The 27,900-nt window shown below is 59.4% G+C and overlaps 1 protein-coding gene across 3 annotated transcripts; it reads right to left on the bottom strand.

Annotated features, from left to right (window-relative positions):
* Positions 1 to 782: 782 nt before the first annotated feature.
* On the bottom strand, positions 783 to 27,900 carry SLC12A3 (solute carrier family 12 member 3). Of its 3 annotated transcripts, none has more exons than XM_054570259.1 (26): positions 27,619 to 27,900; positions 27,051 to 27,197; positions 25,740 to 25,815; positions 24,966 to 25,061; positions 24,529 to 24,668; positions 23,849 to 23,959; positions 22,826 to 22,937; positions 22,510 to 22,640; positions 20,352 to 20,436; positions 19,323 to 19,477; positions 18,961 to 19,068; positions 18,393 to 18,516; positions 16,577 to 16,678; positions 15,568 to 15,723; positions 14,826 to 14,925; positions 13,749 to 13,860; positions 13,413 to 13,553; positions 12,272 to 12,378; positions 11,445 to 11,527; positions 10,318 to 10,366; positions 9,653 to 9,756; positions 8,578 to 8,689; positions 7,894 to 7,980; positions 7,227 to 7,362; positions 6,848 to 6,915; positions 783 to 997 (listed from the first exon to the last, which is right to left on the bottom strand). In XM_054570259.1, exons 1-26 carry the CDS (start codon positions 27,898 to 27,900, stop codon positions 856 to 858), a joined length of 3,066 nt encoding a protein of 1,021 aa, XP_054426234.1. In that variant the 3' UTR covers positions 783 to 855. The 3 variants fall into 3 exon arrangements, with proteins under 3 accessions (XP_054426234.1, XP_054426233.1, XP_054426235.1); XM_054570258.1 differs by having other exon boundaries at positions 9,653 to 9,754; positions 10,289 to 10,366; positions 27,051 to 27,194; XM_054570260.1 differs by having other exon boundaries at positions 27,051 to 27,194.

The following is a 27,900-nucleotide window of genomic DNA, read 5'->3' as shown; positions in this document are numbered from 1 at the left end:
GCTCTGGCTGTCTTTACACGCCCCCAGGCCTCTGCTTCTCCACTCCCGACCCCAGGCCTGCAGCCCTCACGAAACCCCCACCCCCAGCCCCAGCCAAACCTGGAATTGAACACCTTCCACAAGACTCCCTAAATCTCGCCCCTCCTTTGAAGCTCTTTCTCCACCCTCCAGAGTGTTGTTTTGCAAGTTCTCTTTTCTTCACTAGGAGGAGGGCAATGTTATGGAGGCCCATCATACTTTTGTTTCAGTGTGTGTTTTTTCCAAAGTAAAATATATTTCTTACTATTGGTTGCAGCCGCCACATTTTGAAAGTCCCAGGCCTACCAGAGAAGCAGCCGGAACACTGAAGACGTGTTGTTATTGAAAGTGAAGGGACTGAGAGGCAGTTAAAGAAATTTGCATTATCAAGGAGGTTCCAAGAGCTCTCATCCCTCCTGTCAGGGCTACAGGTGTGTGTGAGCGGGGCGCCCCCTCTCCTGGCCTTGGTGGGGGGCAGGCGCGGCCAGGGAGCACTCCCAGGGAACGTTTGGAGAATCGGCCAAGACGCGCGGCCAGCGCTCTGACACAAACTTGTCTATAAATCAAAGACTGAAATCTTAATTTGCTGTAATCAAAATCAAAAGAACTTAAAAGGGCTATGGATCCGCCAGAAAATTTTCCACCCAACCTCAAATGCCACTTCGCCAGCCCAGAGGACATGTCCGATGGGAGTGGGGTCCAGCCAAAGTTTGGAAATCTACCAGCTTCTTCATCAGATGCTACTGCTTAGCATGTGACAGCGCGTGGACCTCTTCCCGGGGAGAGGGGGCTGCCCCACGCACCCTCCGCTTGGTGCAGGCATGGCCCTGCTTGGAGTTACTGGCAGTAAAGGGTGAGCACGTTTTCCTGGTTTCCTCGGATCAGGATGACAGGAGGTCTGAGGTCCTGGGACAGCGTCTCCAGCCAGGCCATGTACAGCGAGCTTGGGCACTTCCCCTTCCTCCCTATGGGCAAGGTGCTGCAAGACAGGAAGACAAGGAATGACCCTGGGGCCTTCTGCACACAGCCCAGCTCATGACTAGCTTTCTGAGTAGCAACCCTGCCTAGTGACCCCTTCAGAGCTGCTTCTTCCCAGCCACCCTAAGCAGGATCTCCCACTCTCCGTAAAAGCATGACTCCAGCCCTGGCTGGTATGGGTCAGTGGATTGAGTGCGGCCTGAGAACCAGGGAGTTGCTGGTTCGATTCCCAGTCAGGGGGCATGCCTGGGTTGCAGGCCGGGTCCCCGGTGTGGGGTGTGCGTGGGAGGTGACAGGTTGATGTTTCTCTCCCTCTCTCCCCCTTCCCCTCTCTCTGAAAATAAATAAATACAATCTTAAAAAAACAAAACAAAACATGACTCCAAACGGACCTTCAGGCACAGAGCGTTCCTGAACAAAGCACGGTCTGCAAGGCCCCCATGATCCGGTCCCTGACAGCCTCCCCAGTCTTTCCTCCTACCTTGCTACAGCCCTGCAGCCACGGTGGCTTTCTTACTGTCCCTAAAAAAAAATAGCAAGCTTGCTCCTGCCCCAGGGCCTTGACACCTGACACTCTCTCCGCCCAGAAGGCAGTGCCCTCAGCCCTTTACCTAGCCGGCTCCTTTGAATCGCTCAGCTCTTGGCTCAGGTGCACCTTCTCCTCTGGTCACCTGCTCCAGAGCAGGCCGCCCTTTACACGCTCTTTACACGCTCGAAGTCCTCTTTTCATTTATTCGTTTGCTGCCTGTCTTCCCCTGACCAGAACATACACATGCCCCCTCACGAGCAGGCTGGGTCTGTCTTAACTCACCGCCCTCTCTCCTGTTCCTGGAACACGGTCTGACGCAGGTGGGAAGTCAAGTGGGTGACCCCTCCCATCAGGCTACTTGAATCAAGTCAGCCTTGCTTCCCGGCCACACAGCTGCCTGTGGCCACCATGTGGCACATTCATCTGCATGTCCTTGTCCTGCCTCCTGCCCTGTGGGTAAGGCCGGGGGAGCAGGTCTCCGCCCTTGCCCTGGGAGGGCCCCTTGTTTGCACAGGGGCTGTTCAGCCAGACTTTGTTGGCTATTTCAGGCAGTGGCTTATTTCGCCATCTTGAGATTCCAAAAATGCATCTCGGTGACCCTAGCTGGCCTGCTCTTGGCTCCGGGAGAGCCAGCACCTCACAGAGCCAGCTAGAGTTACAGGACGTCGGGTCCCCAGCCCCTTATGTGGGGCTGCACCTTGTTTGTTTTCCCAAAGTCGTTCTGCAGGTATTATTTCATCTGAACCTCAAAACAACGCTAGGGAAGGGGCAGGGCCGACGCACCCAGTCTCCCCCAGTTGGGCCGTGTGACAGAGAAGGCGTCTGGGTTGTGGCTTTGCCACTTCCTCAGCCATGTGGCTTTCATAGATAGCTCACTGGCCCCGAGCCTCTCTTTTCTGTTCCCTACAATGAGGACACACATAGTCCCCTCCCAGGATGGCATGCGCACGGAAGAAGACAGGCACCCCAAGGCCACCGAGCAAGCGTTTCATCAGATCAGCAGCTGTCCTCAATGCTTGGTGTTATTGACCAGCGTGAGGCAACCACGCCTGTGGGTGGCAGAGCTGGGACTTGACCCAAGGTCCTGGGCTCGCCCACCCCCGCGGCCTCTGGTCGCTGCCACCCCCACTTCTGCTGAGAAGGCGAGTCGAGCTCCCAAAGCAGCTGCCCCTTATTTAAAATTCCACCCTCACAGTTTCATTTGGGACAACACTACCCTCTTTGAAAAAGCAAGCTCCCCAGGATGGGGGAAGGCAGGCAGGAACAGGACATTTCAGTAACCGAGTGTCATCTGAGCTAGAATGAATTTGAGTCTGGTGACTCTCTGGAGAAAGGGAAGTGGCATGTTGAAGCTGGACTTCCTGATTTAACAGTGACGCCAGAGGCTGAAAGCGCTCTCTGGAAACTATTACATCATTTCCAGGTCCTGCCTGCAGAAACTTCCAAGGCCATGAGGGACTGGAGGCAGCATTATCAGAGCGGGGGACACCCATCACTGCTGCTGTGGCCACTTAGACGGTGCCTGTCCACCCTGGGGAGGGACAGGCCCCCTCTGCCCTCAGCCCAGCCAGGCACAGACGCTCCATTCCTGCTCACCGTGTGTGTGTGCTTTAAGCTACTCATCTTTAGAAATAAAGCCACTCCCACACAAGGGACTTTTTGTTCAGAGTCACATCGCTGAGCCACAAAGAGAGGCAGCCTCCGTTCTAACCTCCATGCAAAGCAGTAACCTCGTATCAGAAATGGAGCCATTGTCACGGCTTCATAACCCAGGGCCTGCTGCCCAGCGGTAGGGCCTGGGCAAGTTGCTTAACTCCTCTGAGGCTGTTTCCTTACCTCGTGTGTGTGTGTGTGTGTGTGTGTGTGTGTGTGTGTGTGTGTGTGTGTGTGTTTGGTGGGGGAGGGGTGTGGGTAAAATAGAACCACTTCATACAGTTTTGAAAATTACTAAGGCCCAATACCTTCAGTGTCCGGCTCAATCAATAAAACGCAATGTTGATGATTACTACTTGGCTTTGAGGAGGGAGACTTTATAGAAAAAAGAGGGGTCTAGACCCCAAAGTTAGACTCGAAATAAGGTTCTTAATCCAGGCTGGGGGGCTGGTTGCAAGCTTGGTTTATCTGCAGTGCTAGTTAAGCTAAACTTAATCAGACAAACTGCTGATTTGTAGGCAGTAAACAACCAAATTCTGCCTCAAACCTCCTCCAGAAAACGGTCGCATTCTGAAAATGCGGGAGGATGTGCTTTTGCCCTTTTCTCGAGGCTGGGGAGGAGTTTTGCTTCCTCAGAACTTCTGGGGAAAGCAGGTTTCCGGACTCCGCCCCAGACCCTGAGCTGGAAGGAATGGAGGAATTTGTCATGTCCCGCAGTCCATGGGTGGTCCTGCCGAAGCTGCCCCCCAGAGAGAACCTTTGGAAGGGCAGCAGGCTGGAGACAGGTGATACAAGAAATGCATCTGCGTGCCCTCCCAGGACAGCTGGCCAACAGCCAGCAGCCGGTTCCTTTGAGCAACAGCTGTCAGCTGCTGCCGTGGGCGGTCGCTGGTGCCAGCGGCTCCTCTAAAGTGACTGGACTCAATGTTATCTGTGTCGCCTAATCCCACAAAGGCTGAGGCAGGGGATTAGCTTCCCTATGGGGTCCGGGAGGTGGGGGAAGGACGTGCCAGCAGGTGGTCGCCTCCCGCCTGCTGAGAGCCTCAGTCATTTTAGTGGCAAATGGACTTAGAACCATAACATGTGACAGTGAAAGAGCATCTTGAAAATCGCTTCGCTGAACTGTTTTCTAGAAGCAGGGAAACTGAGGCTCAGAGAAGTAGGGCTGTGTGCCCAAGGCCGCACGGTGAGCTAATCGCTGAGCACATTTGCAAGCCTGCCCCTCTGCTCAGAGGTGGCGCTTGGGACGGGCGGCGTGGCCGCCCTCGCGGCCCACGTGGCGCATGCCCTGTGCCACACCCAAGCGCAGGCTGGGGGCGCCCCAGGAGGAGGCCGGTCCCACCACCTTGCACTGCGACCCCGTCTTCACCCAGGCCGGCCTTGCCTAGGGACACCCTCTGCAGGGTACTGGCCAGAGGCCTGAAGGTAAATCCAGCCCTTTCTCTCATCGCAGTGTCCACATCAAAGGAAGCATTTTTTGGATATGGAACATGATCACCCTCAGAGCCCCAGGAAGCACGGCTGCAGGCAGAGAGCCTGCTCCACAGGCGTGCACACGGCACACTTGTACAGCCCTGTACTTGCAAGGCTCTCATGCCCGGGGCGTCTCACGCAGGGTGGGTCCCACGCTGGGCTTAGCGCCCCACAGACACCATCTTGACAGTCTTAAGTTGTGAACAAAGGGCCCTCACGATTTTACTTTGCACCAGGGCCTCACGATTTTACTTTGCCCGTCCTCCTCATTTCAGGGTAAGAAAAAAGCAGGTTCCACCGGCTTCTTGGCTGAACTGCAGAATTCCCAGGCGGTTAGCTCCCGGGAAATGTAAGAAAGGCCAATATTTGCCTGGGCAGATAGCCCCGTTCCCTCTGAGCTGGGCGTCCCTGGGAGAGGGGACTCGGGTGGCATCACTGGCCACGTTCTGCATCCTGGCCTCCAGGGAGAGCCACCGTGAGACCCTCTCTGCGCCACTGTCACCATCCACTTACTCAGCCTTGGCCAGCACCCAGCAGAGGCGGCGCATTACTGGACATGGGCGGCAGTAGCGGAAGCCTGAGGGCCTGGCCCGCCCGGAGCCTGAACACTGGGCTGTGGCGCCTTCTGCTTCTGCTGCCTGGGCTTGGCACCGACCTCAGCTGGGGGTGGCCGAGGGCCAAAGAGGGCTGGGTGATCCCAAACAAGCAGGAATCAATTTTCTCCTGGAATGACCTGGGATCCCTTGGCCAAGCCGAGTTTGGCAGCCAAAAGGCGACAGCTAAGGGAGAGTGGTGGGGAGGGGCGGAGGTGGGGCGGGCGTCAGTGGGGCCTGCGATGTGCCCACCGCCTGCCAGCTGGCCCCACCAAGGAGACAACCCAGGCGTCCTCAGTTACTTTGTAGCCGGCCAGAGGGTGGGAGGGAGAGACCGGGAGGGGTTAATCAGCTAACAACTGCAGGGCAAAGCCAGCAAAGACTGCTGGCTCCCCTGAGGGTGTTCTGGAACAGGGGCCTAACTTCCAGGTGGCCATTTCCTGGTTACCCAACAGAGGGAGCCGCCAGGCGCCAGGCCAGCCATCAAAGCCCAGGAGCCGCTGCTGCTCACTCACACGTGAGCTTTCCAACCTGCTGTCCACGGCCAGTCCTGGGGGCAGGCGCTTGGGCTTCCCTCCGCACCCTGCACCCCGCACCGCCGGCCACTCCAGGCACAGCCGTGGGGGTTTAGACTCCCTGCCCCAGGACCTGGTCTTCTTCTTCTTTTTCTATTCTTCCTTCCCCCCTCGCCCCTCAAACGATGGCCCAATGAACTCTTTCTTTTAAAAAGACTTTCAGTCCTGGAAGTTGAGACTTTTCTAACAGCGCTCAGGTGAGAATGTCCCCAGTGCGACCGGCCAGCGAGCCCGGCCAGCGCGGTGGAACAGCGAAACGGAGACAGAGAGCTGAACGAACTGGCCGGGGCATGTGCAGCCAGGTACAGAAGGTCGCCTGCCCAGAGATGACATCCAGGCCTCGGCTGCGTTTCAGCTCCAGGCCCAGAAAAGCAACAAAACCACATGGGTGACTCCAGGACCAGCGGCAATGACTAAAGACCCCCCGCCCCGTCACTGACCACGACCTTGTCACTTTCAGGGTCAGGGTCTCTTCTGAAAGGGCGCACCTGGGGAACTTATGGATTTTCTTCTGAAGCCCTCCTCTGAGACCTCCCAGAAGATTCCCGCCCGCAGGAGAGAGAAAGCCTCAAGACGAGGGACCCAGGCGTGCGCTCTGCCTTTCTCTTCCCCCTCTTCTTCCCCGACAGAGACTCTTCTCCTAAACTCTAAGGGTCCCCAGGAGACTTGCAACCAGGGGAGCAATGGGCAGCGGCAGCTTGCCCCGGGCTGACCCCCTGAACCTGCCCCAGAGCCCCTTTTCCTCTGACCTCCCAGTGAGCGAAGGCAGCCCGGCCTGGGCTCTCCTCTTGCTTCTTCTATGCTGGGCCCTTCCTTGTCTCACTGTCCCCGGCTTTAATAAATGTGCCCTCAGAGTCACCTGGACTCATGTTGGGAAATCTTTCCTACACGAGGTCAAGACCCCATGCACAGCCAGCTGGCCCCAGGCAGACCTACTCAGGGCCAAGCCCCTGTCACCCAGCAGTGGCCACGCCTCCAAAGCTGACCCCTCGCCGCCTCTGAACGAGGCCCTTCCCCCGGCTACTTACAGGACGACCAGAGCAGCGTCCCGGGAGTAATCCAGCAGAATCTCATTCAGCCTCACCTGCCGCAGGGACTGGGGCGAGGAAAAGCCACTGTGTCACTTCCCATGTCCTCAGGAGCAGTCTCCACCAAGCCCGGGGTGCGCACGTTGTTCCCCCTAAACTACTATCGGTTCTCCTGCCCCCGAGAAGGAAGGGGACCCTCCTAGTAATGAAGTGCCAAGCTCAGCTCAAGGTGGACTCCAGCGGGGGGTGGGGGAGTGGGGGGAGACAATCCTCCCCAACAGGGTAGGCAGCTCAGGACAGATGGGCACAGGGTCCTGACCCAGGGGAGCGCGGGCCCCCCCTTGCCCCGCCCCCAGCAAGGCCCTTCTCCCTCCTGCACCTTGACTCTGTTCTTGTTAATCTCCTCGTCCGAGATCTTCCAGGGGCAGTCCCGCCTCAGCTCGGCGACGGTGGCCTCATCCTTGAAGCCATCATTCAGGCGGAAGGGCGCAATCATGTCCTCAAACCGCTTGGTGCTGGGGACCGAGAGAGCAGGTGAGACCAGGTAAGATGGAGACCCACCGCTCTGCAAAGAGACTCCGGGGGTCGGAGAAAATTTAGACCAGTCCCCTTGGAAGGTCGAATAGCCAGAACTCTGGCTTGTGAAGTGTGTAGCCGGAGACACCTCGGTGCCCGGGTCTGGGGGTGGGGGTCCCCGGAGGATGAAACACCGGCCTCTGCTCAGGTGGCAGGACAGCCATGACCTGCACCTGCAAGTGCTTTAAGGACACTTGTTCTAAGAAAAGCATCAATGTCAACTTCCATCAGCCTCCAGCCCAGGTGTGTTTCCGGCACAGACCAGAGCTCTGACATGCAAAGGAAGGGACACAAACAGGACAGTAAACAGCTGCAGGTGCTGGCCCTTCCGCTTTCATTCATGTGCCCCGTGTAGGTGGAGGGACAGCCACTCTGCCTTGGGCCCAGCAGAGAGGACGGGGCGAGGGGCAGAGGGGTGCGCAGAGCACAGGCTGCCCCTTCTGCCTGGGACCCCAATACAGAGAACTCACTGCTCAGCCCGTGGCTTCTGGTTGATGTCGGGGAGGACGTGAACTTCGTGGAATCCCAGCCGGAACTTGCTCAGCAGAGAAATGATCCTGGAAGATGGCGGTATTTTTAAATGCTTCTATTTGGTCCATGAATTGTCACTGCTTGCCAGCTGATGCTGTCGCCTGCCAAACCCCCGCCAGGCCCACTCTCTCCTACTTAGGTAGGAGGTTAGCACGGTTTCCGTGCAGAGAGCCCTTCTGCAGGGTCAGCCACGAACCCAGAGTAGATTGTCGCTTATTCGGTGGGGGTTGCTGCCCCATCTCCAGGCCACTGAAGTCACCTCTTGTCTCTCCAGGGATGGAAACCCACGCTTGGAGGTGGGACAATTGCCCTGCAGGACTCTAAGCTCTGCCTGCTTTCTCAGGAGGAAGGGTCTTCTCCGTCCTTCCCTGCACACAGGTTTCTCTTTGAGCAGATGTGTGACTTTAAATCTAACACCCCTCCCTGTCCTGGCGGGTGTGCGGCACCTGCATCTTATCAAACGAGACAGGACGTAAACATATTCTGAAATGGACGGAAACCTGCTCCTGCCCAGAGCTCCCTCACCGCTGCTGTGACTTGGCCTGAGCTGAGCCACCTGGGGACAGGGGCGGAGGAGGAGGGGTGCTGAGGTGGCCCCGATCCCTGCGGTGCTCCCCACTTACGCCTTCCTCTCCTGGTCCATCCTGTTGATCTGGCCGCCCACGAACACCCGGATCCTGCATTTGCTCCACCTCTTCTTGCGGCCGAGGAGGTACGGGATGAGGAGGGTCAGGCCTGGCGAGGAGGGTCCCCACAAATCAAGAGGAAAATGCTCTCAGGGTGGAGTGCGCTCTGGGTTCTCACCCCTTCCCCTGTCCGGGCCTCAGTTTACCCATCTGTATAACAGGCATGCTGGCTAAACCAGAGTGGCACACAGCGCTCTGTGGGCTTGGGGTTATTTGGCCTTCACCATGTTTTTAAATAAGTGAGCTGACATTTAACAATGGGGGGATTTTACTTGAGATTCAGGATCCCTGGCAGTTCTTGACAATTGAAAATTGGACCAGTGGGTAGGAGCTCCCTTGTCCCTCCCTGACACTCTCTGCACAAGGCCAAGGACCAGCTATCACGTATGACTGTGGAACCTTGGACAAATTATTTCACCACTCTGTGCCTCAGTTTCCATATTTGTGAGGGGGTTAATAATAGCTCCTACCTGGAGATTGTGTTGGGCGAACCCACGTAAAATGCTTAGTGTCATGCGTATGGTAAGTCATCTGTCCTATTCGCATCATTAATAGAACATACTCTATCGGAGCAGAAACACTTTCTATCTAGGACTTCATCCAAGGTGGGAACGACGAAGCTGAGAGTCCCATCTTTTAAGGAACATGGGAGAGATTACGTTTCTCTGGGAAGTAAAGAAGACCCCTAAGCTTTCCTGAGCACCGGCCTGTCTTCCCCACGTATGTCACGTGCCGTGACCCGTATGGCCCACCCAGTCTGAAGGTCCCATCTCAGGTTGACATCAGCTCTTCCCCTCAAGTCCCCGTTTTACAGATGAAAAACTGGATGCCAAGAGGGGCCCAGCTGGGCTCCCCCAAGACCAGTGGTGGACCCAGGGACGCCTGCCCCCCTTTGCGGGGCTCTGGGGTCCCACCTGAGGCTGTGCCCACAGGGGCAGGAAGGGCAGGCCGAGAGGCCCAGGGCCAGGGAGGCAGGACGGCCAGGGCAGAGCATGCGCTCGAGGACACTGACCTCCATCGTCGAAGAGCCAGTAGATGTCGATGGTCTTCTTGCCCTGCTCCGACTGGAAGATGGTGCTGGCCTGCTCCTCCCGCACCAGGGCCTCGGGGTCCACTGCAGGGGCAGAGGGGCTGGTCAGCCGGGAGCAGAGCACATTCCAGTGCCCAGCCTGTCTGCAGATGGCCAGCCGCCCTGCCAGCGGGACTGGCTGTCAGCGAGGATGCGCGCGTCCTGCTGAGTGAGGGCCTAGGGGGCGTGGCCCAGAGCCCCTCCAATGGCCGCTCTGACTCCAAGACTCTGGTTTGCCCCTCACAGATGCCCAGAAGATGCCCCCAGCTCCTGCATGGCGGGGTGTGGGGGGGACTGAAGGAGAACTTTGCCCCTCCCCTAACATCTGAGTGTGGCCAGAGAGCCTTGGAGGGGGTGGGACACGGGGTGGGACATGGGGTGGGCTCCCACGATGCCCGGACACCGAATCCCCCGCAGGTCTGCAGTCTTTAGTGCGGCCCAAGCCGCCGCCCCGCCCCGACAGGCCCGGCCCCAGAGGTCTCAGGCGCCTCCTGCCCTTGACCAAGCTCCCACGTGGCCCCCACTGGTTGCCCCACAGGGTCGGGGTGTCCTGAGCCTCCGAGGGCGGTGGGGACTGACGTGTGCCAGAGACAGATGGCCTGGCCCTGCTGGCACCAGCGTCCTTGCCGTCCTCCGCCGGGTCAAACACAGGGTTAACTGCAAGAGAGGGACAACAGTGGTGTCCCTAGCCTGTCCTCACCCGGCACTTCCCGTTCTTGTCTGGGCTTCCTCCTACACGAGGAGGAAAGCCCCAGCATGTCACCTGCCATGGAGCTGGCTCAGCCCCCTTCCGACCTGACTCTTCCCACTCCAGCCCCAAAGGGCGTCCTTCTGCCCCTCGGACAGGCCACCCTCATTTGCCACAGCCCTCGGCAGTGGGTGTCCCGGGAACCGGGAGTAACTTCCCCCAGAACCCCCTTCTCAGCAAAAGGCCGCTGCTCAGAGAGGGCTTCTTGAACTGCGCCCTGTGTTGGTGGCGCTGTCTGAAGTGACTCCTGGGTACGCGGCAGTTCGCACGGGAACGGCAGCTCCCTGAGGGCAGACCGAGTTTTGTTCCCTTCTGCACCCCCAGCGCCGAGAACCGCGCCTTCAGAGCTGCCGCTCTGTGAGGACTGTTGGCAGAGCTCCTCACAGGGCTGCTCTGTGCTGGGCGGGTGCCGGGCACTCCGCCCCCAGACCCAGGCCCTGCCTACGTCAAGTGGCGTCCACGCCTTCGGTCCCCTAGCAACCCCCCCAGTTGTTCTCATATCTGTTATTCATTTCACATGAATGCAGAGGCTGCACATTCCTATGTGATTTTAAATGTTCAACGCATCCCTACCCCGTGCCCCAGCGATGGTCTTGGAGAGTTTCCATGGCCCTTGTGTGTGGGCTCCATAGTCCAATGTGTTCACGTGGATGCTCTGCTCTCCCCTCTTCCCTTCCTTCCCCTCTCTTAGCCCATCTGGCCACAAAAGCCCTGACCGTGATTCCAGCAGCTCTGAGCTGCCCCCAGCTGGACGCATGACCTTGAACTGATCACTTCCTCTTTCCGAGCCTCAGTTTCCCCATTTGGAAACATGATGAGCTCAAAGGGACCACCGAAAGCTGACTTTCTAGGGGTCTGTGACCTTTGGTCCTTACTCATTTCCCCTTCACTTCCTTCTACTTCTTAAAAAAAACGGGGTTCTAGAACTTTCTGGAAGCCTGCCGCGGTGTTGGACAGGGGTGCCAAGCTGGTGGGGCGTGCACTCACTGTGTGCCTGCATCACCTCCGAGACGTTGAGCCCCTCGCGCATCCTCATGATACACACTCCATAGTTGAAATCAAAGGCGTCACTGGAAAGAGAGGAGGTGGGTCCAGCTCCTCAGCCCCAGCTCCAGCCCCCAGGAGACCAGAAGTCTAGAGCTGGCCCTGCCTCCCACCACCCCCTTCCTCCTCTTGGGCCTCAGACTCCCCATCCGTGAAATGTGCAGGCGGAACTGGAGAGCCCCCAGCACCCTCCAGCTCTGCGGGTCGTGCACCATGGATCCCGTGGACTCTGCACTCAGGGGGCAACTGAGTCAGACCCATCTCTGAGCCAGGCCCCGTCTTCCTGATACATTTGAATAAGCCCCACAGTTGTGCCGACAGAGGTGGGGATGGGAATTACTCCCCTCCTTTTATAGGCACGGAAACTGAGTCCTGGGGAGTAACCCGCCCCTGGTCACACACTAACAAGTGGCCCCTGGCGTTAGAATTTGACAGCTGAGACTGGGAACCCTGCCGAGGGCGCCAGGCTTTCACCTAAACACCCACATTTTCAACTTCTCTGTGAAACCAGAAGGTCTGGCGACACTGGACCCACGCTTGCCCCCGGACACAACTGGCTGGAGCCAAGTGGCTCCCCCGTTTGCCACAGTTCCCCCTGCTCCTTGTAGCCCCACATCGGAGCCACTTGGCTCTGCCTGATCCCCTTCTCAGCTTTGAACCAGTGACTCAGCATCACATGTCGTAACTGCTTCCCCTCCACTTCCCAAGGCCCAGCAACTCAAAGGCCCCTGTGGACAGAGCCCAGCCCCGCTGCCCTCGGCCCCTCTCACTGCAGGATGCCGATGTAGTCCTCCACCGTGGCCGGGTGGGCCGATTGCCAGTTCTTCTTGAACCCGACCACCAGAATGTTGGGCTTCATCTTCCCGAGACCTGCGGCCTGCGGCGGGTGGGACAAGGTGAGGCCTCAGGCCTCAGCGCCCCCAGGAGCCTCGTTCTGGGGGCCGGGGAGGGGTCTCTCTCAGCCCCAGCTGCCCGCCCCACCCTGCGGCGAGGACCCAGGAAACACACCCCCCCACCCTGTCCACGGTCCTGCCTGCCTGGACTCACCCGTGGGAAAGGTACAGCTATAGCCAAAGCCACCCACTGTGGCTTGTCCAAGCCTGGGCCAACAACTGGACCGTCTCATTGGTTCTAGATTATCCCAGCTCTTGTTTCTCTCTGAATTATTTCTCATAATAAGGGACTTGAACTTGGATGTCAAGCTTGGAGTCTTTCTGGGTCATCTAATCTATACATCTTTCATAGTTCTCTTGTTTTTTAATGTTTAAAATATTTAATATTTGAGGTGAAATGTATATAACAAAAGTAATCATTTTAAAGTATAATTCAATGGCATTTAGTACAGTCACAGTGTTGTGCAACCATCATCTCTATCTGCTCCCGAAATATTATGACCCCAAAAGGAGACCCCATCTATGCTTTAATTTTGAGAAATATTTAAAACTATTAAATGGGATTCCGAGATATTGACTCAGAATCAACAACTGTTATGGTGTCCATGGATCCCAGTTTACAGAGGTGAAAACGGAGCAGTAAAATGAGTTGCCCAGTGGAATATTCTAGAACTTGACCTGAGTGGTGGTTTCATATTACCGAGTAGTGTCTGCGTATGTAAACATTTATCAAACTATATGCTTAACACTTTTTCACTTTGCTGCTGGTAAATTATATCTTTAAAAACGAAAACAAAAAAGCGAGATGAGCCCAAGGTCACACAGCCCTCACAGGCTCCCAAGTCAGTTTTCCCGAGTCACGGCACACAGAGAAGGGCCTGGAAGCAGCAGATCTGAAGACGTAAGGACGGCGGGGCTTCCGCTGCAGCGAAAGGGGCTTCTCCTAGCCCCTCCGGTGTCCTGCCTTCTGGCTGCCGCACCAAGCAAGAAGCCCTACGGGAGGCCCCCAACCGCGCACCTGCATGAGAACCTGGACCCCACTTCGCAGGTCCTCGGCGATGACGTCCGAGTAGAAGGCCTTGATCTTCCTCTTGTTCAGCCACTTGGTGTGCCCATTGGCGATGGCCCGGAGCTCCGGCATCCTCTGTTTGCGGGGTCCCTGTGGGTGGGGGCAGTGACGTCAGGGGCCGCCTTCGCCCTCCGGCCTGAAACTCAGCCCCTCTCAGGCCCTGGCAGCTGCCTGCTGGGCTAGGCAGCACTCAGTTTCTGGACCTCAGGGAGGGAAGGAAGGGGGCGGGGCAGGGGCAGGCCCCTGCAGGAGCTCAGCCGCACCCCGCCTCCAGGGGGCACTCACGATGAGCACGTGGCCGCAGATCATCAGGCTGAGGTTCCGGGTGAAGGTGCCCACAAAATCCACCAGGGCCGGGCGGAAGTTGGGGGGCCCCGTGAGCACCAGGCACTGGGGGCTGAGGAGGGGAAGGGAGAAGGGCAGAGGCCATCAGGACAGAGCCTAGGGGGCCCGGAGGCCAACGCAGGCGCCCAGGATCTCCACCACCCCCTGGGTCTCCCTCCTCAGAGCCCCTGTGTGGCCTCCAGCAGGACCCTGCACACTATGGGCCTCATCTTCCCATCTGTGACTCAACAGTGAATTTTGGGGCCCTCCCAGATCCCATGGTGGCCAGCACACTGGGTCTCCTCTGCCCTCCTGCCGAGGCCACCAAATGCTCCACTGGGGCAAACTGCCCTTTTGACCATGCCTGGTGCTCCCGCCCAGCCCCGTGAGGCAGTGGGAAGAATAAAGACAAGGCGTGGGAAGGCCTGTCACTTCCGAGCTCACTGTGTCACCCGAGTGGGTGACTCAGCCTCTGGGCCGCGGTCAAGGGTCACCACCAGACTCAGAGCCAGACAAAATCGGGGTCACTCAGCTGTGTGGCCTGGGGCCAGCTACTTCCCCACTCTGTGCCTCAGCGTCCTCCTCTGTGAGCGGGGTTAGTGATTTCCTGCCCCCAGAGCCGTGGAGAGACTGTGTGAGGCACTTAGCACAGCGATGCAACGTAAACAGAACCAGTTATTAGCACTGTGACCTGGAGGGACAGGGTCCTGGGCGCAGGACTCTCCTCCCTAAGGAGGGGAGTAGCTAGAAGAGCGCCCGGGAGAGTCCTACCACCTCCCGCTTCCCAGGTCCTTGTGATGGAGATGAGAACACCAGAGCGCCCTAAAGGAGCCCTTGGCACTGCAAAGAGCACGTTTTGCTGCGGAAATGGAGGCACAGAGAGGTTACTCCACTTGCCCGGTCGCCCTGGCTGGGCAATGTCAACCCCCCGGCCCATGGTTGCCATGTGGTGCTCTACTGCCTCTATTTTCTCTCCGGTGGGGGCTGTGCCCACCCTGGGTCTGCCCGCGTCAGGTGACAGGCCTTGGCCACACTCACCGGTAGTTCTTGATGTGCTCCTCCACCTCGTTGAGGCCCACGGAGTAGCTCAGGGCCAGGTTGTAGGAGCTGGCCTGCACGGAGGAGCCCCAGTTCACCTCTGGGGGCGCGGGGGGTGGGGGAGCACACGGTTAGAGACCAGGGGGTTAGAAACCTCCGGACACACAGGGGGAGGGGAGTCGGCATTCTCTAGGAACAGAGCACCCGTGGGGACAGAGCCCCTTGGTGGGGGGACAGCGTGCTCATAACACACGGCTGCACGGTGCTTAAAAGTTATACGTCATCGAGACGTTCAACGCTACAGAATATCCTCCTCCCTTGACAAGCAGACCTGCCCAATGACCTGGAAAACCAGGCTCAACTCTAGAATCCTAGGTTGCCCCGGAGTCCTGCATCCCGGCCCCAGATCACCATCATCCCAGCACCCTTGCCTGCACGCATACAGACACCCCTGCCCATGTGTCACGCTTTGTCCCCTGCCCTCCGATCAGCCAGCCCATGGCCACCCCCGCAGGCCCAGGTGTGTACACCAGCGACCGGCTACTCTCAGGCGGCTGGACCTGGGCAGGCAGTTCCAGGGCCCGGGTAGCAGGGGAGGGCCTAGAGGTAGAGGGGTGGGCTCGGAGGGGGCCCGTTCCCATCAGCTCCTCCTGCAGTGGGAGCCCAGAGCCGGGTGTGGGCCCCTTCGCGGGGGTGGGGAGGACGGCCTGCTGGTGGCCCCCGGGAGCCCGACGCTGCACACCTGGCTTCTTGTAGATGACGTAGAGCAGGAGGAAGAGGACGACGCCGATGGCGATGAGGGCCGCCCACCAGGTGAGAAGGAACATGATGACCACGGAGATGACCGCTCCAAACAGCGCCGCCCACTTGCTGTAGTATCGGAACGAGGGCCTCCACCCTGGGCAGGGGGGACGCAGGTTGGCGGGCATGCTCTGCGCTCTGGAGCTTCCCCCTGGGCCAGCTTGGCCCAGCCGGGTCTGGGTGGCAATGCCGACAGTGCCCAGAGCCAGGGTCCCAGCCTGTGCCCGTCTGCCCGCCCTCCCTCCCTCCTGGAGGCTCTGGGAGGACTTCACACCTGTCTTGACTGGCATTCTGCCATGTCGAGGCTGCAAGGAGGAGGCGGCGTCCAGCTCCGGCCACATGCGGCCGCAACACGGCCAAGGTCAGAAATAGCGCACGGGCCCCCGTAACTTGTGCGGAGCCACGTGAGTGGAGGGAAGGATGGGACTCTGCCCGGCTCCGCAGGGAAGGTGGCGCCAGGGCCACCACTACTGACAGCCGCTCCACGGCTCCACTCTGGGGGACCATGGTCCCTTGTCTATGGAAAAGGCAGTCTGGCGACTGGCTACCAGCAATTTGGGGCTAATTAGAAAAAGTCTTCCTCGAGACTCTTTACCGCCACCTGCCAGAAACTCGTCATAATAAACATGCAACTCTCTGACATCTGTGAGTGGCGTCCCCTGGAGTTGTGCAGTGTTCAACCTGCAGCAACCCTGTCTGTGACTTTGGGCAATTCTCTTCCTTCTGTGGGGACTCAGACAACCGACCCCTGTAAAACTGGTAGAGGAAGATACTAGAAAAATCTCTGCGCACTGTAAGGGGTATATGAATCCATGTACAGTGTACCTTGTAATGCTCGACAAGGGCTAAATTAGTACTATTTAGATGGTGCCTTTCATTGGTTCTGATTCGAGAGGCGGCCTTGGCCGGCCCGCCCACCGGCCCCTGAGGAGGGGTGTGGGGCTGCTTACCGGGCGAGTCGGTGATGGAGGCGTGGAAGCAGCTGAAGTTGATGAGGGCGTAGGAGCACAGGAAGAAGTTGGAAATGATGGGGGCGATGGCGTTGAGCTCGGCTTCGGGGACCCAGGGAGAAAGGGGACAGTCTGTCGGGCAGGGCTGCCGGGGAGCCACCTGGCACCCCCTCGAAGGGTGGGGGGCTCCCGACAGGCCCCTGAGGCTCCGCGAGTCTCAACCTTCTCCTCTGTAAAATGGGTCCGTCATTTCGTGCCGCTCAGAGGGCCGATGTTTTGTAAAGTGTAAACGGCCAACTTTAAGGAGGTAGAGAACCACGGGAGAGTAGACACCATCAGGTGAGGGGTGAGCAAGGACAGGGGTTGTCACAGATTTTGTGTGACCACGAATTACAGTAAGAAATGCAGTTCACGATGTGACCCAGGACACATGTCATTTCTGATCTGAAACCCTGAGACACGTCACAGTCCCCGCTGCGGTGGAAACCTCCTCAAGAACCGGCCCCACTGCCCACCCGTCCGCAAACAAGCTTCTGCACGTGAATCCCTATCTCAGGGCCTGCTTCCAGGGGGCCCCCCAAACAAGACCAGCACGCCCGTCTGCATCTGATTCCATTGCACGGCCTCAAGAACCCCGCCTGTGAGCCTCTGAGACCACGTCCTCAGGCTGAGGGCCGGTCAGAACCCCCAGAGAAACGACATCAAATCTAAGTCAGGGTGCGTTGCAGGGCGAGCAGGAAACAGAGTTGGGTCGGGACCACCAGGTCTGACTAGGCGTTTCCCTGCTGTGGGTGTGGCCCTGCCGCCTCCTGACCCAGTTCGGGACCCAGGAGCAGTGGTCTGTGTCTGGAAGGTTCCTTGGAGTGGCAGTGGCTAAACAGGTAGGGTGGGTCTCAGGGATTGGGACTGCCGGCCTGCAGAGCAGGGGTTCGGCTGCGGCAGGACCCCGGGACCACCAGCAGCCAGCCTGCCCCCTTCCTAGGGAGGGAGCAGGGGCCGGCGCACCCTCAGGCCACAGCACGGCCCGAGTCTCGCTCTCAGCAGCCCCTCTCTTCTAGCAGTTCTGCCTCGATGGCTAAATGATCAGGAAGTATCGGGGAGTGTGCACATGTGTGTGCATGCGTGTGCATGTATACTGTGGCTCTTCCTGCCCATCAGGGACACACCTACTATACGCTATTGCTCCCATTTTGCAGGTGAGGAAACTGCAGCTCAGGGAGGCGAAGTGACTTGTCCAAGGTCACCCAGCTGGCACAGGCAAAGCCAGGGCTGAAGGTCGATCTAGCAGATGAACTGGGACCTTTCTCCTAGGCCATCCCCTACCTTGAAGCCCAAGGGATCTAGCAGCTCAAGCTGTGGGAAGTGAGGTTTGTCTAGTTAATACACCTGCAGGGATGCGGATCCCGCCGTTGACATCAGCTCCCAAGGGGGACCGGTCAGCTTGTCCTGTGCTCCGAAGGGGTCCAGGGAGCTAATTCAGGCCTGAGGTGAGGTGGGAGGGGTCCCCGCTGCCAGGACACAGGAATGCGGAACCAGGGAAGGCAGAGGGGGACCTCCTAACAATATAGGGCGGTCCACCTGACTGGCACGGAGTGGGGGCCACCCTGTTGGGGAGTAGGGGAAGAGGGAGGGGCCCCATGACCTCCCAAAGTCTCTTTCCAGCATGGGCCTCACTTGCTCGAGTTATGCACCCATTGCCCACCGCCTGCCAGGCCTGGCTGGGCGCTGGGCGCACGGGTGAGCGTCAGGGAAAGGAGCCCTGCCCCGCGGCCCCCATGGCCAGGCAGGAGAGGCCAGGCCGCCACGCAGCCCTCACCGATGATGATGAAGGCCACCCCGATGGCGTAGGCCAGCAGGTAGCTGCGCACCGGCTCCTTGTTCTTGCCATAGCCCTTGCCGAAGAAGCCGATCAGAGGGTACAGCTGGTCCTCACACAGGCACTGCAGACGGGACACGGCGCTCAGCCCCTGGCTGGCCCCCCCTCCCGCCTCCCCCTCCGGACCCCAACTCCTGCATCAGCAGGGCGCGCGCCCTTCTGGGTCCCAGCTTCTGTCTCTGAGAAATGGGGGCCATCTCCCTGCCCTCCCCACCACACCAGGACGACAGGAAAAGGGCAAAACGAGAGGGGTGGACGGCATTGGGGTGAAGCCGGACGGTGGGATGGCAGGCAGGGCACCAGGAGAGCTGGGGCGGGAGATACAGGTGCTCTGCACACACCCCACGGGCAGGCGCTGCATCCCGCGGGAGTTCACTCTGTTGGCCCCTTTTCCCTCTAGTCTAGAGACCCCTGTCGCACGCCACCTCCAGGCCTCTGTAGCGGTCACGGAAGGACCCTTGCCCCGGGGCCTCTTAGATACTGACCAGGCCCCCTTCCGCAGCCTCACCTGGAAGACCTTGGCGGCAGAGACGAGGCAGGCGAGGGCAGAGGAGAGGGTGGCCCCAAAGATGCCGGCCGTGATCAGGGGTGCGAAGCCCGACACCATGCTCATGGTCTGCAGGGAGGTGGAGTTCAGGGCCGGTGTGGTTGGGGAGGTGCGCCCGGAGCCCCCACCAGGGCACCCCAGGCCCCTCTGCGGGCAAGGGTAGGGTCCTGACGCTTCCATCTGAGCCTGTGACTGTCACCCGGGGATCCCCGGGCGCCCCACCTGAGCCCCAAAATGTGTCCATCCTCTGCCTGCCCCCTCCCTGCGTCTGGTGGGGCCGACGTCCTGGCTGAGGCCACCGTCCTGGCCGAGGCCACATGTACCTGGTAGTAGTTGATGAGGCCGTAGCGGCAGCTGTGCTGCTGGGAGCACTTGGTGAAGTTCCAGCCGTAGCCACAGGCCAGCCCCTCACAGCCGCCCAAGCCGGCGGTCATGGTGTCGTTCAGGTCCCCAGAGGCATCACGAACCACGCAGGAGCCTGACGAGGGAGGAGGACGTGGGGAGGACTGTCTCCTGCTCCTCCTCCCCTCCTGCCCCGCCCCCAAAGGCCACATTGGCAGAGGGGGAGACGCTGTGAGGGGTGCCGCTCCCCCCTTTACGATGTAATGATAATGATGCTGACAAAGGCGAGGATACCAGCCAAGCCGCGGGAGCCCTTACGCTGTGCCAGGCCCTGTGCTGAGTGCTTTGCATGCCCCCGGGAAGCAGGCACTGCTATTACTTTGGTTGTCTTGCTATAGAGGCACAGCGAGGTTACAGGACCTAAGGTCGCAAGGTCCTCCTTACGATGGGGACCTGGGTCTCAGGCCCTGCCTAGCTGTGACCTGGGCCACGGCCCTGGGCCCCCTGTGAGGAGCTTACCCCACAAGGAGCAAGAGCACCTGTGAGGGCCTCGGTGGTAGGCCGGCGTCAGCAGCGCAGGCCTGGCCTCTTCAAAGCCTGGCGCCGCACTCAGGGGCTGTGTGACCTTGGACAGGTCGCAGTACCTCTCTGAACCTTCATTTTCTCCTCCATAAAGCGGTGGGAATGACAGTGACCAGATTAATTCAAATAAAGGGCTGGGCAGTCAGTTGCTATTGTCGTTTTCACCACCACCATCATCATCACTGATATGACGGTTCCTGTAGGATTTTCACTCCCTCGAATCTATGACGTCGTGCGTCGTATTTGAAGGGACTGAAGCGCTTGGTCCTACCCCCCACTCCGTGTCCTGGTCACCGCCAACGCACCCTCCAGACAAGGTTCCAGGCTCTACCTCCTGGGGTTGCAGAGTCCTCCCAGCCCATCTCTCGCTCTTAGTGAGAGGAACACCGCGCCTGCGGCCCCTCCTGCGGTGCGGGCCGGCTACTCACCGATGGTGGCCGAGATGGCCAGGTAGGAGATGGTGGTCCAGAAAATGGCCATGAGAGTTCCCTTAGGGATGGCTATGGCAGGGTCCTGGGGGCAGGGGAGAGGGGGCATCAGGCGGCCAGGAAGACCCTGCCCTTGCCTGAGGCTGGGTGTCGGGCACGGGGCAAAGGGAACTTTGCAATTGAGGGCTTGCCCAGGAAGACAGGCCTCAGCCAAGGTCACAGGGCTGAGACCACATTCAGGCCTTGGAGCCCAGAGCCGGAAGAGGAGCCCCAGCGAGCCCCGAGCCTGGTCTGTTCCACACGCCGCTGGAGCCCCGAGACGCCGGCCTGGAGCCCATGCTCACGGCATGTCCGTTGAATGATAAGATCGTTGTGATCGAGTGGAGGCCTCTTGCGTCTAGAAACTGGAGTCCTCTGCCCCCTGAGTGTGTGGCCCTGGGCCAGCCCCGACCCTCGCTGAGCCTGGCCGGCTCCCCTGTAATGCAGGGGCGACGCCGGCTGAAGCCCTTCCGGCTGCAGGGGGGATAATGTTCCTAAAGGAGGAAGCACCATGGAAGACACATGGTACAAATGACAATGACTTTGGCAGCCACTGGTCTTCAGCATTTCCTCTGTGCTGGGCACTGCTCTAAGCACTTATGCCAAATTCTCACTTCCTGTCCTGCGAAGTGGGAGTGAATTGACCCCATTTCACACTGGGGGAAGCTTCGGCCCAGACAGGTTTTAAGAAACTCGCGTAAAGTCTCCGTGAACAGGAGGAGCTGAGCTTCTGCTGAGGACACACTGTCCCATGGGGTGGTCAGAGGGCCTGATCCAGAAGGGAGGGGCCCCTTCAGGGCTTGGGAGCATTTAGGACAGAGCGAAGGTGCCCCTGCCACGCAGCTCCCAGACAGCTGCCCCGCCTGAGGCCAGCTCACTGGGCCAGTTGTAAGGTAAGAAGCTAACGGAGCGGCTAGATAAACTCCCGGGGCTATGAGGAACTGTAACGGGCCTGGGCCGGGAACCCAGGGGACCTTGGCGGGACCTCAGGGCAGGAGCGCCAGGCCTCTGTGGGCCACTCCCCAGAGACGGGCGACGGCTGCTCCTGGATTTCCAGGCCTCCCCGTGCACCCCTGGGGCTGAGGTTCAGGATTGCCGCCAATGCACAACTATTAATTCATTTAAGGAAATGCATCGAGGAGCACGTTCGGATGGGCCAGGGGCGGAGGGGCTCGCAGCACTGAGCCCCGCGGCTGGCCACCCAGCCCACTTACACACCGTCTCCTTTGACCCGCCCACCAGCGAGCACCCCGCCGGGCTTCTCCTCCTCCACAGCCCCGCTGCAGCGCTGCCTCCCGAGAGCCCCTGCGACATGCCTCTCCCTCGCCCCCACATCATGGCTCTCGGTGCGTCTGCGCCGACACTGTGTGTCTGCTGCACTTCACCGCTCTTCACGCCACAGACATGCACGGAGCACCTGGCCTGTGTCCGACCCTTGGCGGGACACAGAGACCCAGGGTCAGGCCTCGTGTCTCCAGACGTGGGGGGACAGCGACACAAATGGCCTGACAGCCTTATGCCAGGCACCGTGACGCTGACGGAGCACTGGGAGAGATAGAAGGATGGGGGTGTTATTTGAAAGAGGAACAGAGCTTGGCAGGGTAAAGAAACCAGGATAGGGGGTCCCGGAGAGCAGAGGCAAAGGTGAGGAGGAGGGACGGGGCACCATGACCAAGCGGCAGATCCTCGGGGCTGAGGCTGGGTCACGGCGGTGGCCACAGTGGGGTCTTGAGTGCAGAGCTGAGGAGCCTGCCTGCGTCGAGACAGTGCAGGGCCCTAGGAGGAAGTCCGCCCAGCAAAGGCGTGCGGGACCCAGACTGAGTTTTAGATGGCCGACCTGGGTCAGTCTTCCCCTGAGGCTGAGACCCCAGGAAGTAGGGAGGAAACCAGCCCATTCTGGGGGTGGCCCCCAAGGCCTAGATCCCCGCCGCCAGTGCCAACAAACAGCCTGAGCACGGAGTGGGGTGAAGGACGTGGCCTTGGATGGCGTGGGTTGGGTTGAGCGGGACCAGATGGATTTTAGAAGCTCTGGCCCTGGGGTCTCGGGGCCAAGTTCAGAGCCTAGTGGGAGATCCTGGTAAGCAGCCCCAGGAAGCGGGGGGCTGGACAGGCTGCTTACCTTGAGGTCCCCAGAGATGTTGGCACCTGCCAGGATGCCCGTCGCCGAGGGGAAGAAGATGGAGAACATCCCAAAGAAGGTGCCGTCTGGGCCCCTCCAGTCAGGCACCAGGTTCTGGACAAAAATATCCCCTGGAAAACGGAGGCCTGAGTCAGGGCCACCTGGAGGACTTTGCCCGCTCCCTGGCAGGCTCCCGGGCAGGCGGGGGCCTCCAATGGCAGCCTCTGGCCATGCAGTCAGGGGTCCCATCCTCCCGGCACCCACAGAATAGGTCAGATAGCTGGGCAGGTGGTCCCTCTCCCCAACCCGCACCTACCCCGGTAGCTGAAGAAGCCTTTGGAGGCCTTGTCCTCAGATGGGGGGATCAGTGACCCCACCAAGTAGTTGGCAAAAGAGACCATGATGACCAGGAAGAAGAGCACCTGGGCCTGGGGACAAAGGACCTAGAGGTCAGAGGGTCTGGCCCCACCTTTTCAGGGCACCCCAGCAGGGGAGAACCTGCCCAAGGTGCCTCGCTCTCCTATTCCTTCCTCCCTTCCTTCCTTTCTTCCTTCCTTCCTTCCTTCCCTCGTCAGGAGTTGACGCCGTCACCAGGCTCTTGTCTTGCTGATAGACAGGGGACATGAACACAGTGTAAGAACAGGGCTGCGCTGGGGACGGGGCTGGGTGGCCTGCAAAGGCGTCTTTAGGGGTCCTGAAGGAGGATGAGCGAGCAGCAGGGTGATGAGGCAGAAGCTCGGTGCACTCAGGGGGCAGTGACGAGGCCGGCACAGCCTGGGTCAGAGTCGGGGAGGGGACAGGAGAGGCGGCGGGGGCCAGGTTTGGCCGGGCCTGCCAGCTGTGGCCCAACATCTGTCCTTCCCCATTTCATTGTGCTAACCCTCTGATCGTTGGCTGGATGTAGGTTCAAATGAGGACTGCGCTCCCCCGGCAGGCCTGCCGCTGGGTGTGGCCATGAGAGCAAATCCTGAACAATGGGATTTGAGCGAAAGGGCCAGTCTCCTTCCTGCTGACTGGACTGTGGACATGAGGGGGTGGCCATCACAAACCAGGTTGGTGAGGGTCACACCCGGGGCCGGGAAAGCCACAGGATGGAAGGAGCCTGGGCACCGGAGCCCCAGGAACCAGGGACACCGGGACTGCTACAGAAGAGAGCAATGAGTGACTCTTGTCCTTCCATGGGGTCTTTTTGTCATAGCAGCAGATCTTAAAGCCTTGCTCATACAGATTGGGGGAGGCTAATACAGGCAGGGGGAGGCAGGCCAGGAGCAGGGCGCATTCTCACGATGCCTGCTTCTCCACCTGGCACCCCCACGTCCCCTCCAGCGTGGCTCCTCACCTTGGACTCCCACTCCATGCCAGCCAGGGAGATGGCCAGCAGTATGGTGACGGTGACCACGCCGATGATTCGGATGTCGTTGACAGGGTCCACGATGGGCGTGCCGTACTCCTGAGCGGGGGACAGGCCAGGCTGCGTGCTGCGCTCCGTGCCCTGCCCAGACCCCTCCCCCTGGGTTCCCCTCGGCTGCGCTGCTCTCTCACAGGGAAACAGCGACCCAGACGCCTGCCCTGCCTCGCGGGGCATCCGGCCTGAGGCCCGTGGGCGCATGCAGCCCAGGATGGCTGGGAATGAGGCCCAACACAACATCGTAAATTTACTTAAAAAACATTTTGAGATTTTTTTGTGTGTATGTGATTACGTGTTGCAATGTATTTAACATGTGGCCCAGGACAACTTGTCTTCTTCCAGTGTGGCCCAGAGACGCCCGAAGGTGGGACACCCCTGCTAGAGCCTCCAAAGCAGCTGCTGCAGGGCCTGGACAGTGTGGCCTAGAAGGCAGCGTGCACACCTGGAGGCGGCTTCGGGGAATGGCCTTTCTTTGATGATTGTCACGGTCACCCACAGCGATCCGACAGTGGCCATGGTCCCTGATGGGCAGGTCGGGCCAAGGAAGGCCCAGCCCGGATCGGGGGAGGAGACTGAGACAGGGCCCCTCGGCCCAGGCTCTCCCGCCGCACCTGGAGCAGGTCCCGCACGGTCTCTGCGAAGCCCACGGTGTGCATGGCCACACCCACGGCGTTGGCGAAAGCGAAAATGAGGCCAATGGAGCCCCCTAGCTCTGGGCCAAGACTCCGGGAGATGAGGAAGTAGGTGCCGCCTGTTGGGGACAGAGGAGTCAGCTGGCTGGGCTGGACTAGGGCAGGCGGAAGCTGAGGCTGGGAGAGGGTGACCACAGGCTCCGTGGGGCCCGCGGCGCAGGAGGTAACCCGGGCCATCCCGCACGCGGGCAGAGCCCGCCTGAAGCCCTCACCTGCAGCCAGCAGGCGCAGCCTGGGCTGCCCCAGTGTGGGGGCAGGGTGGGGGCGGTTCGGAGGCCCATGCCCAGGGAGAAGACTGGGGGACCCACAAGACGAGGTTGGGGGGAAGGCAGTGGTGGAGGTACGGTGGGGCCCACCTGACTTGACCTTGCCGTTGGTGGAGATGGCCGAGATGGAGAGGCCAGTGATGGAGGTCACCATGACCGAGAGCAGGATGATGATCCAGGTGAGGACTGTGGGGGTCGGTGGGATGTGGTCATTTCCCAGTGGGAGCGTTTCCCGGTGAGGGGCCGGGTGAGGAACCTGAGTCAGCCGACTGATTCGCCCTGTAACTGGGATCCCTTCCCTTCTCTGAGCCTGTTTTTTCATCTGAAAAATGGGTCTCTGTCTACCTCCTGGTCTATCCCGAATAGTCAGGGAGCTGATGAGCCAACGTGTCAAAGGCCATTAGATATGGAAGGGAAGGTACCCTTTTTTAATAATAAAAAAATAAAGCAATAGTTACCACTTGGTGAACACCTCTGGGTGCCAAGTCTTGTGCTGTTTACACGGATCATAGAAACCCAACAATAGGTCTGTGAGGTAGAGATCATTATCACCACCTTTTACTGATGAGGAAGCTAAGGCTCAGAGAAGTTAAGAAACTTGTCCAAGGTCACACAGCATGGCACAGAGCTGGTCTGTCCAGAGTGCAAGCTCCTAACCTGGATGCTCTGTTGTAGAAACTGACTCCAAGAGCTTAGGTGACTTGCTGAGGGCCAACAGAGCCAGGAAGAGCCCTCCGGCCTGCTGACTCCGTGTCCAGTGCTCCTCTGCCACACCACCCCCACCTCTGTCACTGCAGCGGCCCAGAGCCTCTGCAGGCCAAGTTCAAGCACCCCTTCTCCCCACCTCCCAAGGGTGGAGCTCACCAATGCCCGCTTGGGCCGTAATCCACGGGAGCCGCAGGTAGAGGATCACGCCCCAGATATTGAGCATGCAACGGATCTGGGAGGAGAGGGGGATCAGATGTCACCTGTGGGGGACGGGGGGTAGGGGGCAGATACCCCCAGGCCAAATGCACAAGTCCTTGTCCCCAGCCATGGCACAGCAGCAGGCACCCAGGGCTTGGAGACATCTGGGTCCTTTCTTTGCTTTACCCACCTCAGGTTTTGTGGGGCAGGGAGAGGAGGGAACCCAGAGACCCACCTGCCCTTCCTACTCACTTCCGGGGCTCCCACTGAGGCCTGAGGGTGGGCTGCAAGCATCGCCTGCCCTGACCTACTCCAGACCCAGCACCCCGTGGGCCCGGCCAGCTGTCGGCCCAGGCCTGGCACTAGGGGAGCTTGGCGAACGCTAGAATCAGGCCTCGGAAAGTAGGGGGAGGCCCTGGCTGGGGCTGAGACTTCCCGTGGGAAGGGCTGCCCCAGCCAAGTCTTGGGTTGAGGCGGGGCATGTGGGAGATTTCTAAGGCCCCCCATCTGCTCTGAGATACTGAACGGGCCATGCTGGGCTCTGGACACCTCAGTCCGGGTGGGAGATCCAGAATCGCCCCACGAACCTCGGGGGGTGGGGTGGGGGGCGCTCCGATGGAGGAACAGAGGCCCAGCCAGGGGGCAGCTGGGCAGAGTTAACTAAGGCCAGGACCCAGCCCACGGCCTCCCAGAGCAAGGCTAAAGCAATCTCATGCAACCCCCTCTTCAAAGTCCCATAATGTCTTCCAAATTCACTTGATTCTTTGCTGTCTGGAGACTAACTGGTGCTCTACACTCCAGCAAACCTTCCCCTTCCCATCACGGAAAAAGAGAAAAATACACTGCGAATTTGTGTGTTTAGTGCTGCTCTCTGGTGGTCTTTCTGGGGAAACACAGTTTCTTCTAATAACTCCAAGACAGGCATTGCTTTAAGCACTTTACATCCACCAACTCATTTAATGCTCATCATCTCACAGATGAAGAAACTGAGGCACAGGTTAAGTGACTTGTCCAAGGTCACAGGACAAGTGACTAGCCAAAAAGAGATCTTCCCTAGGGCCAGGTCTCAGGCTGGGGGGCGGGGTAAACAAAGGCCAGGAAGTACAAAACCAAAGAAAATTTGAGGCCACTATGCAGATAGGAAAACTGAGGTCCAGGAAGGGCCCCGCGTCTGCCCTGGTCACTGAGGCCTGAGAGTCAGAGCTGAGGCTGGCGGGGGCTATGTCTGCCCACCCTCACTCCCAAGCCCCTCATCCACACGCCACTTACCATCACGCCCTTGACCCAGCCAAAGCGCACGGGCTCCCCGGGGCTCTTCTCCATGGCAGCGCCCGCCTCATCCTCCACGAGCCCATCCGTCATCTCATGGCTGGGCCGGCTGTCGAAGGCCAGGGCGTGCAGGTGGCTGCCCTCCTGCTGGGAGTCCGGATCCACGGGTGATGCACCAGGGGTCCAGGCCCCCCGCCCTCCGCAGTCCAGCCTCCCAGGCAGCAAACCCAGCGAGCCCCTTCTCTGACGCAGACCTTCCTCCCCCTCCGCTCCCCATCTCTTTCCGGTGTGTGCAACCTCTGTTTGCAGGCTTCCCCTGCCTGGGAGCTCATTACCCCTCCAGGCAGCCCTAGTTGGCTCAGTTGGGTTGCCAGTGTCCGGATGCTACACGTTACAACCTGTGCCCAGAGCTTCCCGGCTCCCACATCCGCATTTCATCAGGGCCTCTCAACTCATAAGGAAGACACATCCTCATGGCAGAGACGGCAGGGCCAAGCTCAGAGAGGTTAGGAAACTGGGTCAAGGTCACACAGCAGAGAAGTGGCCCATCTTCTGAGACGATGCTTACCTTAAGGAAGGAGTGCAGGTCAGCCAGCGTGGGCCGGACCTTTCGGGGCTCACCGGGCAGGGCGCTGTTGGCATAGTGCTCATAGGCTGGTACCACGTCAATAGTGTTATAGCCAAAGGTTCGCATGTATAAGGTGCTGCCGTGGGTCAGGTGGCTGGGGTGGCTGCTGTCATAGGCAGCCGGTGGCGGGGGCTCATCGCCCCCCAATAGTGTGCTAATGGTAAAGCGCCCGCTGCACAGAGTGGGGTCTCCGGACGTCTCAGACGCCTGCAGCTCTGCCAT

The sequence above is a fragment of the Pteronotus mesoamericanus genome, unplaced genomic scaffold, assembly GCF_021234165.1.
Source record: "Pteronotus mesoamericanus isolate MK-2021 breed Mesoamerican mustached bat unplaced genomic scaffold, CSHL_Meso_final contig_202, whole genome shotgun sequence".
Lineage (NCBI taxonomy): Eukaryota > Metazoa > Chordata > Mammalia > Chiroptera > Mormoopidae > Pteronotus > Pteronotus mesoamericanus.
This window is presented reverse-complemented; position numbering and strand designations above follow the sequence as displayed.

Excerpts from the sequence above, each read along its gene's own strand:
- SLC12A3 (XM_054570258.1), bottom strand. The coding sequence starts at position 27,900 with ATGGCAGAGCTGCAGGCGTCTGAGACGTCCGGAGACCCCACTCTGTGC. Across the intron at positions 25,816-27,050 it reads GCTGGGTCAAGGGCGTGATG|ATCCGTTGCATGCTCAATAT; the intron begins GTAAGTGGCGTG and ends CTCTCCTCCCAG. Across the intron at positions 15,724-16,576 it reads CTCCATCACCGACTCGCCCG|GGTGGAGGCCCTCGTTCCGA; the intron begins GTAAGCAGCCCC and ends CCCCCTGCCCAG.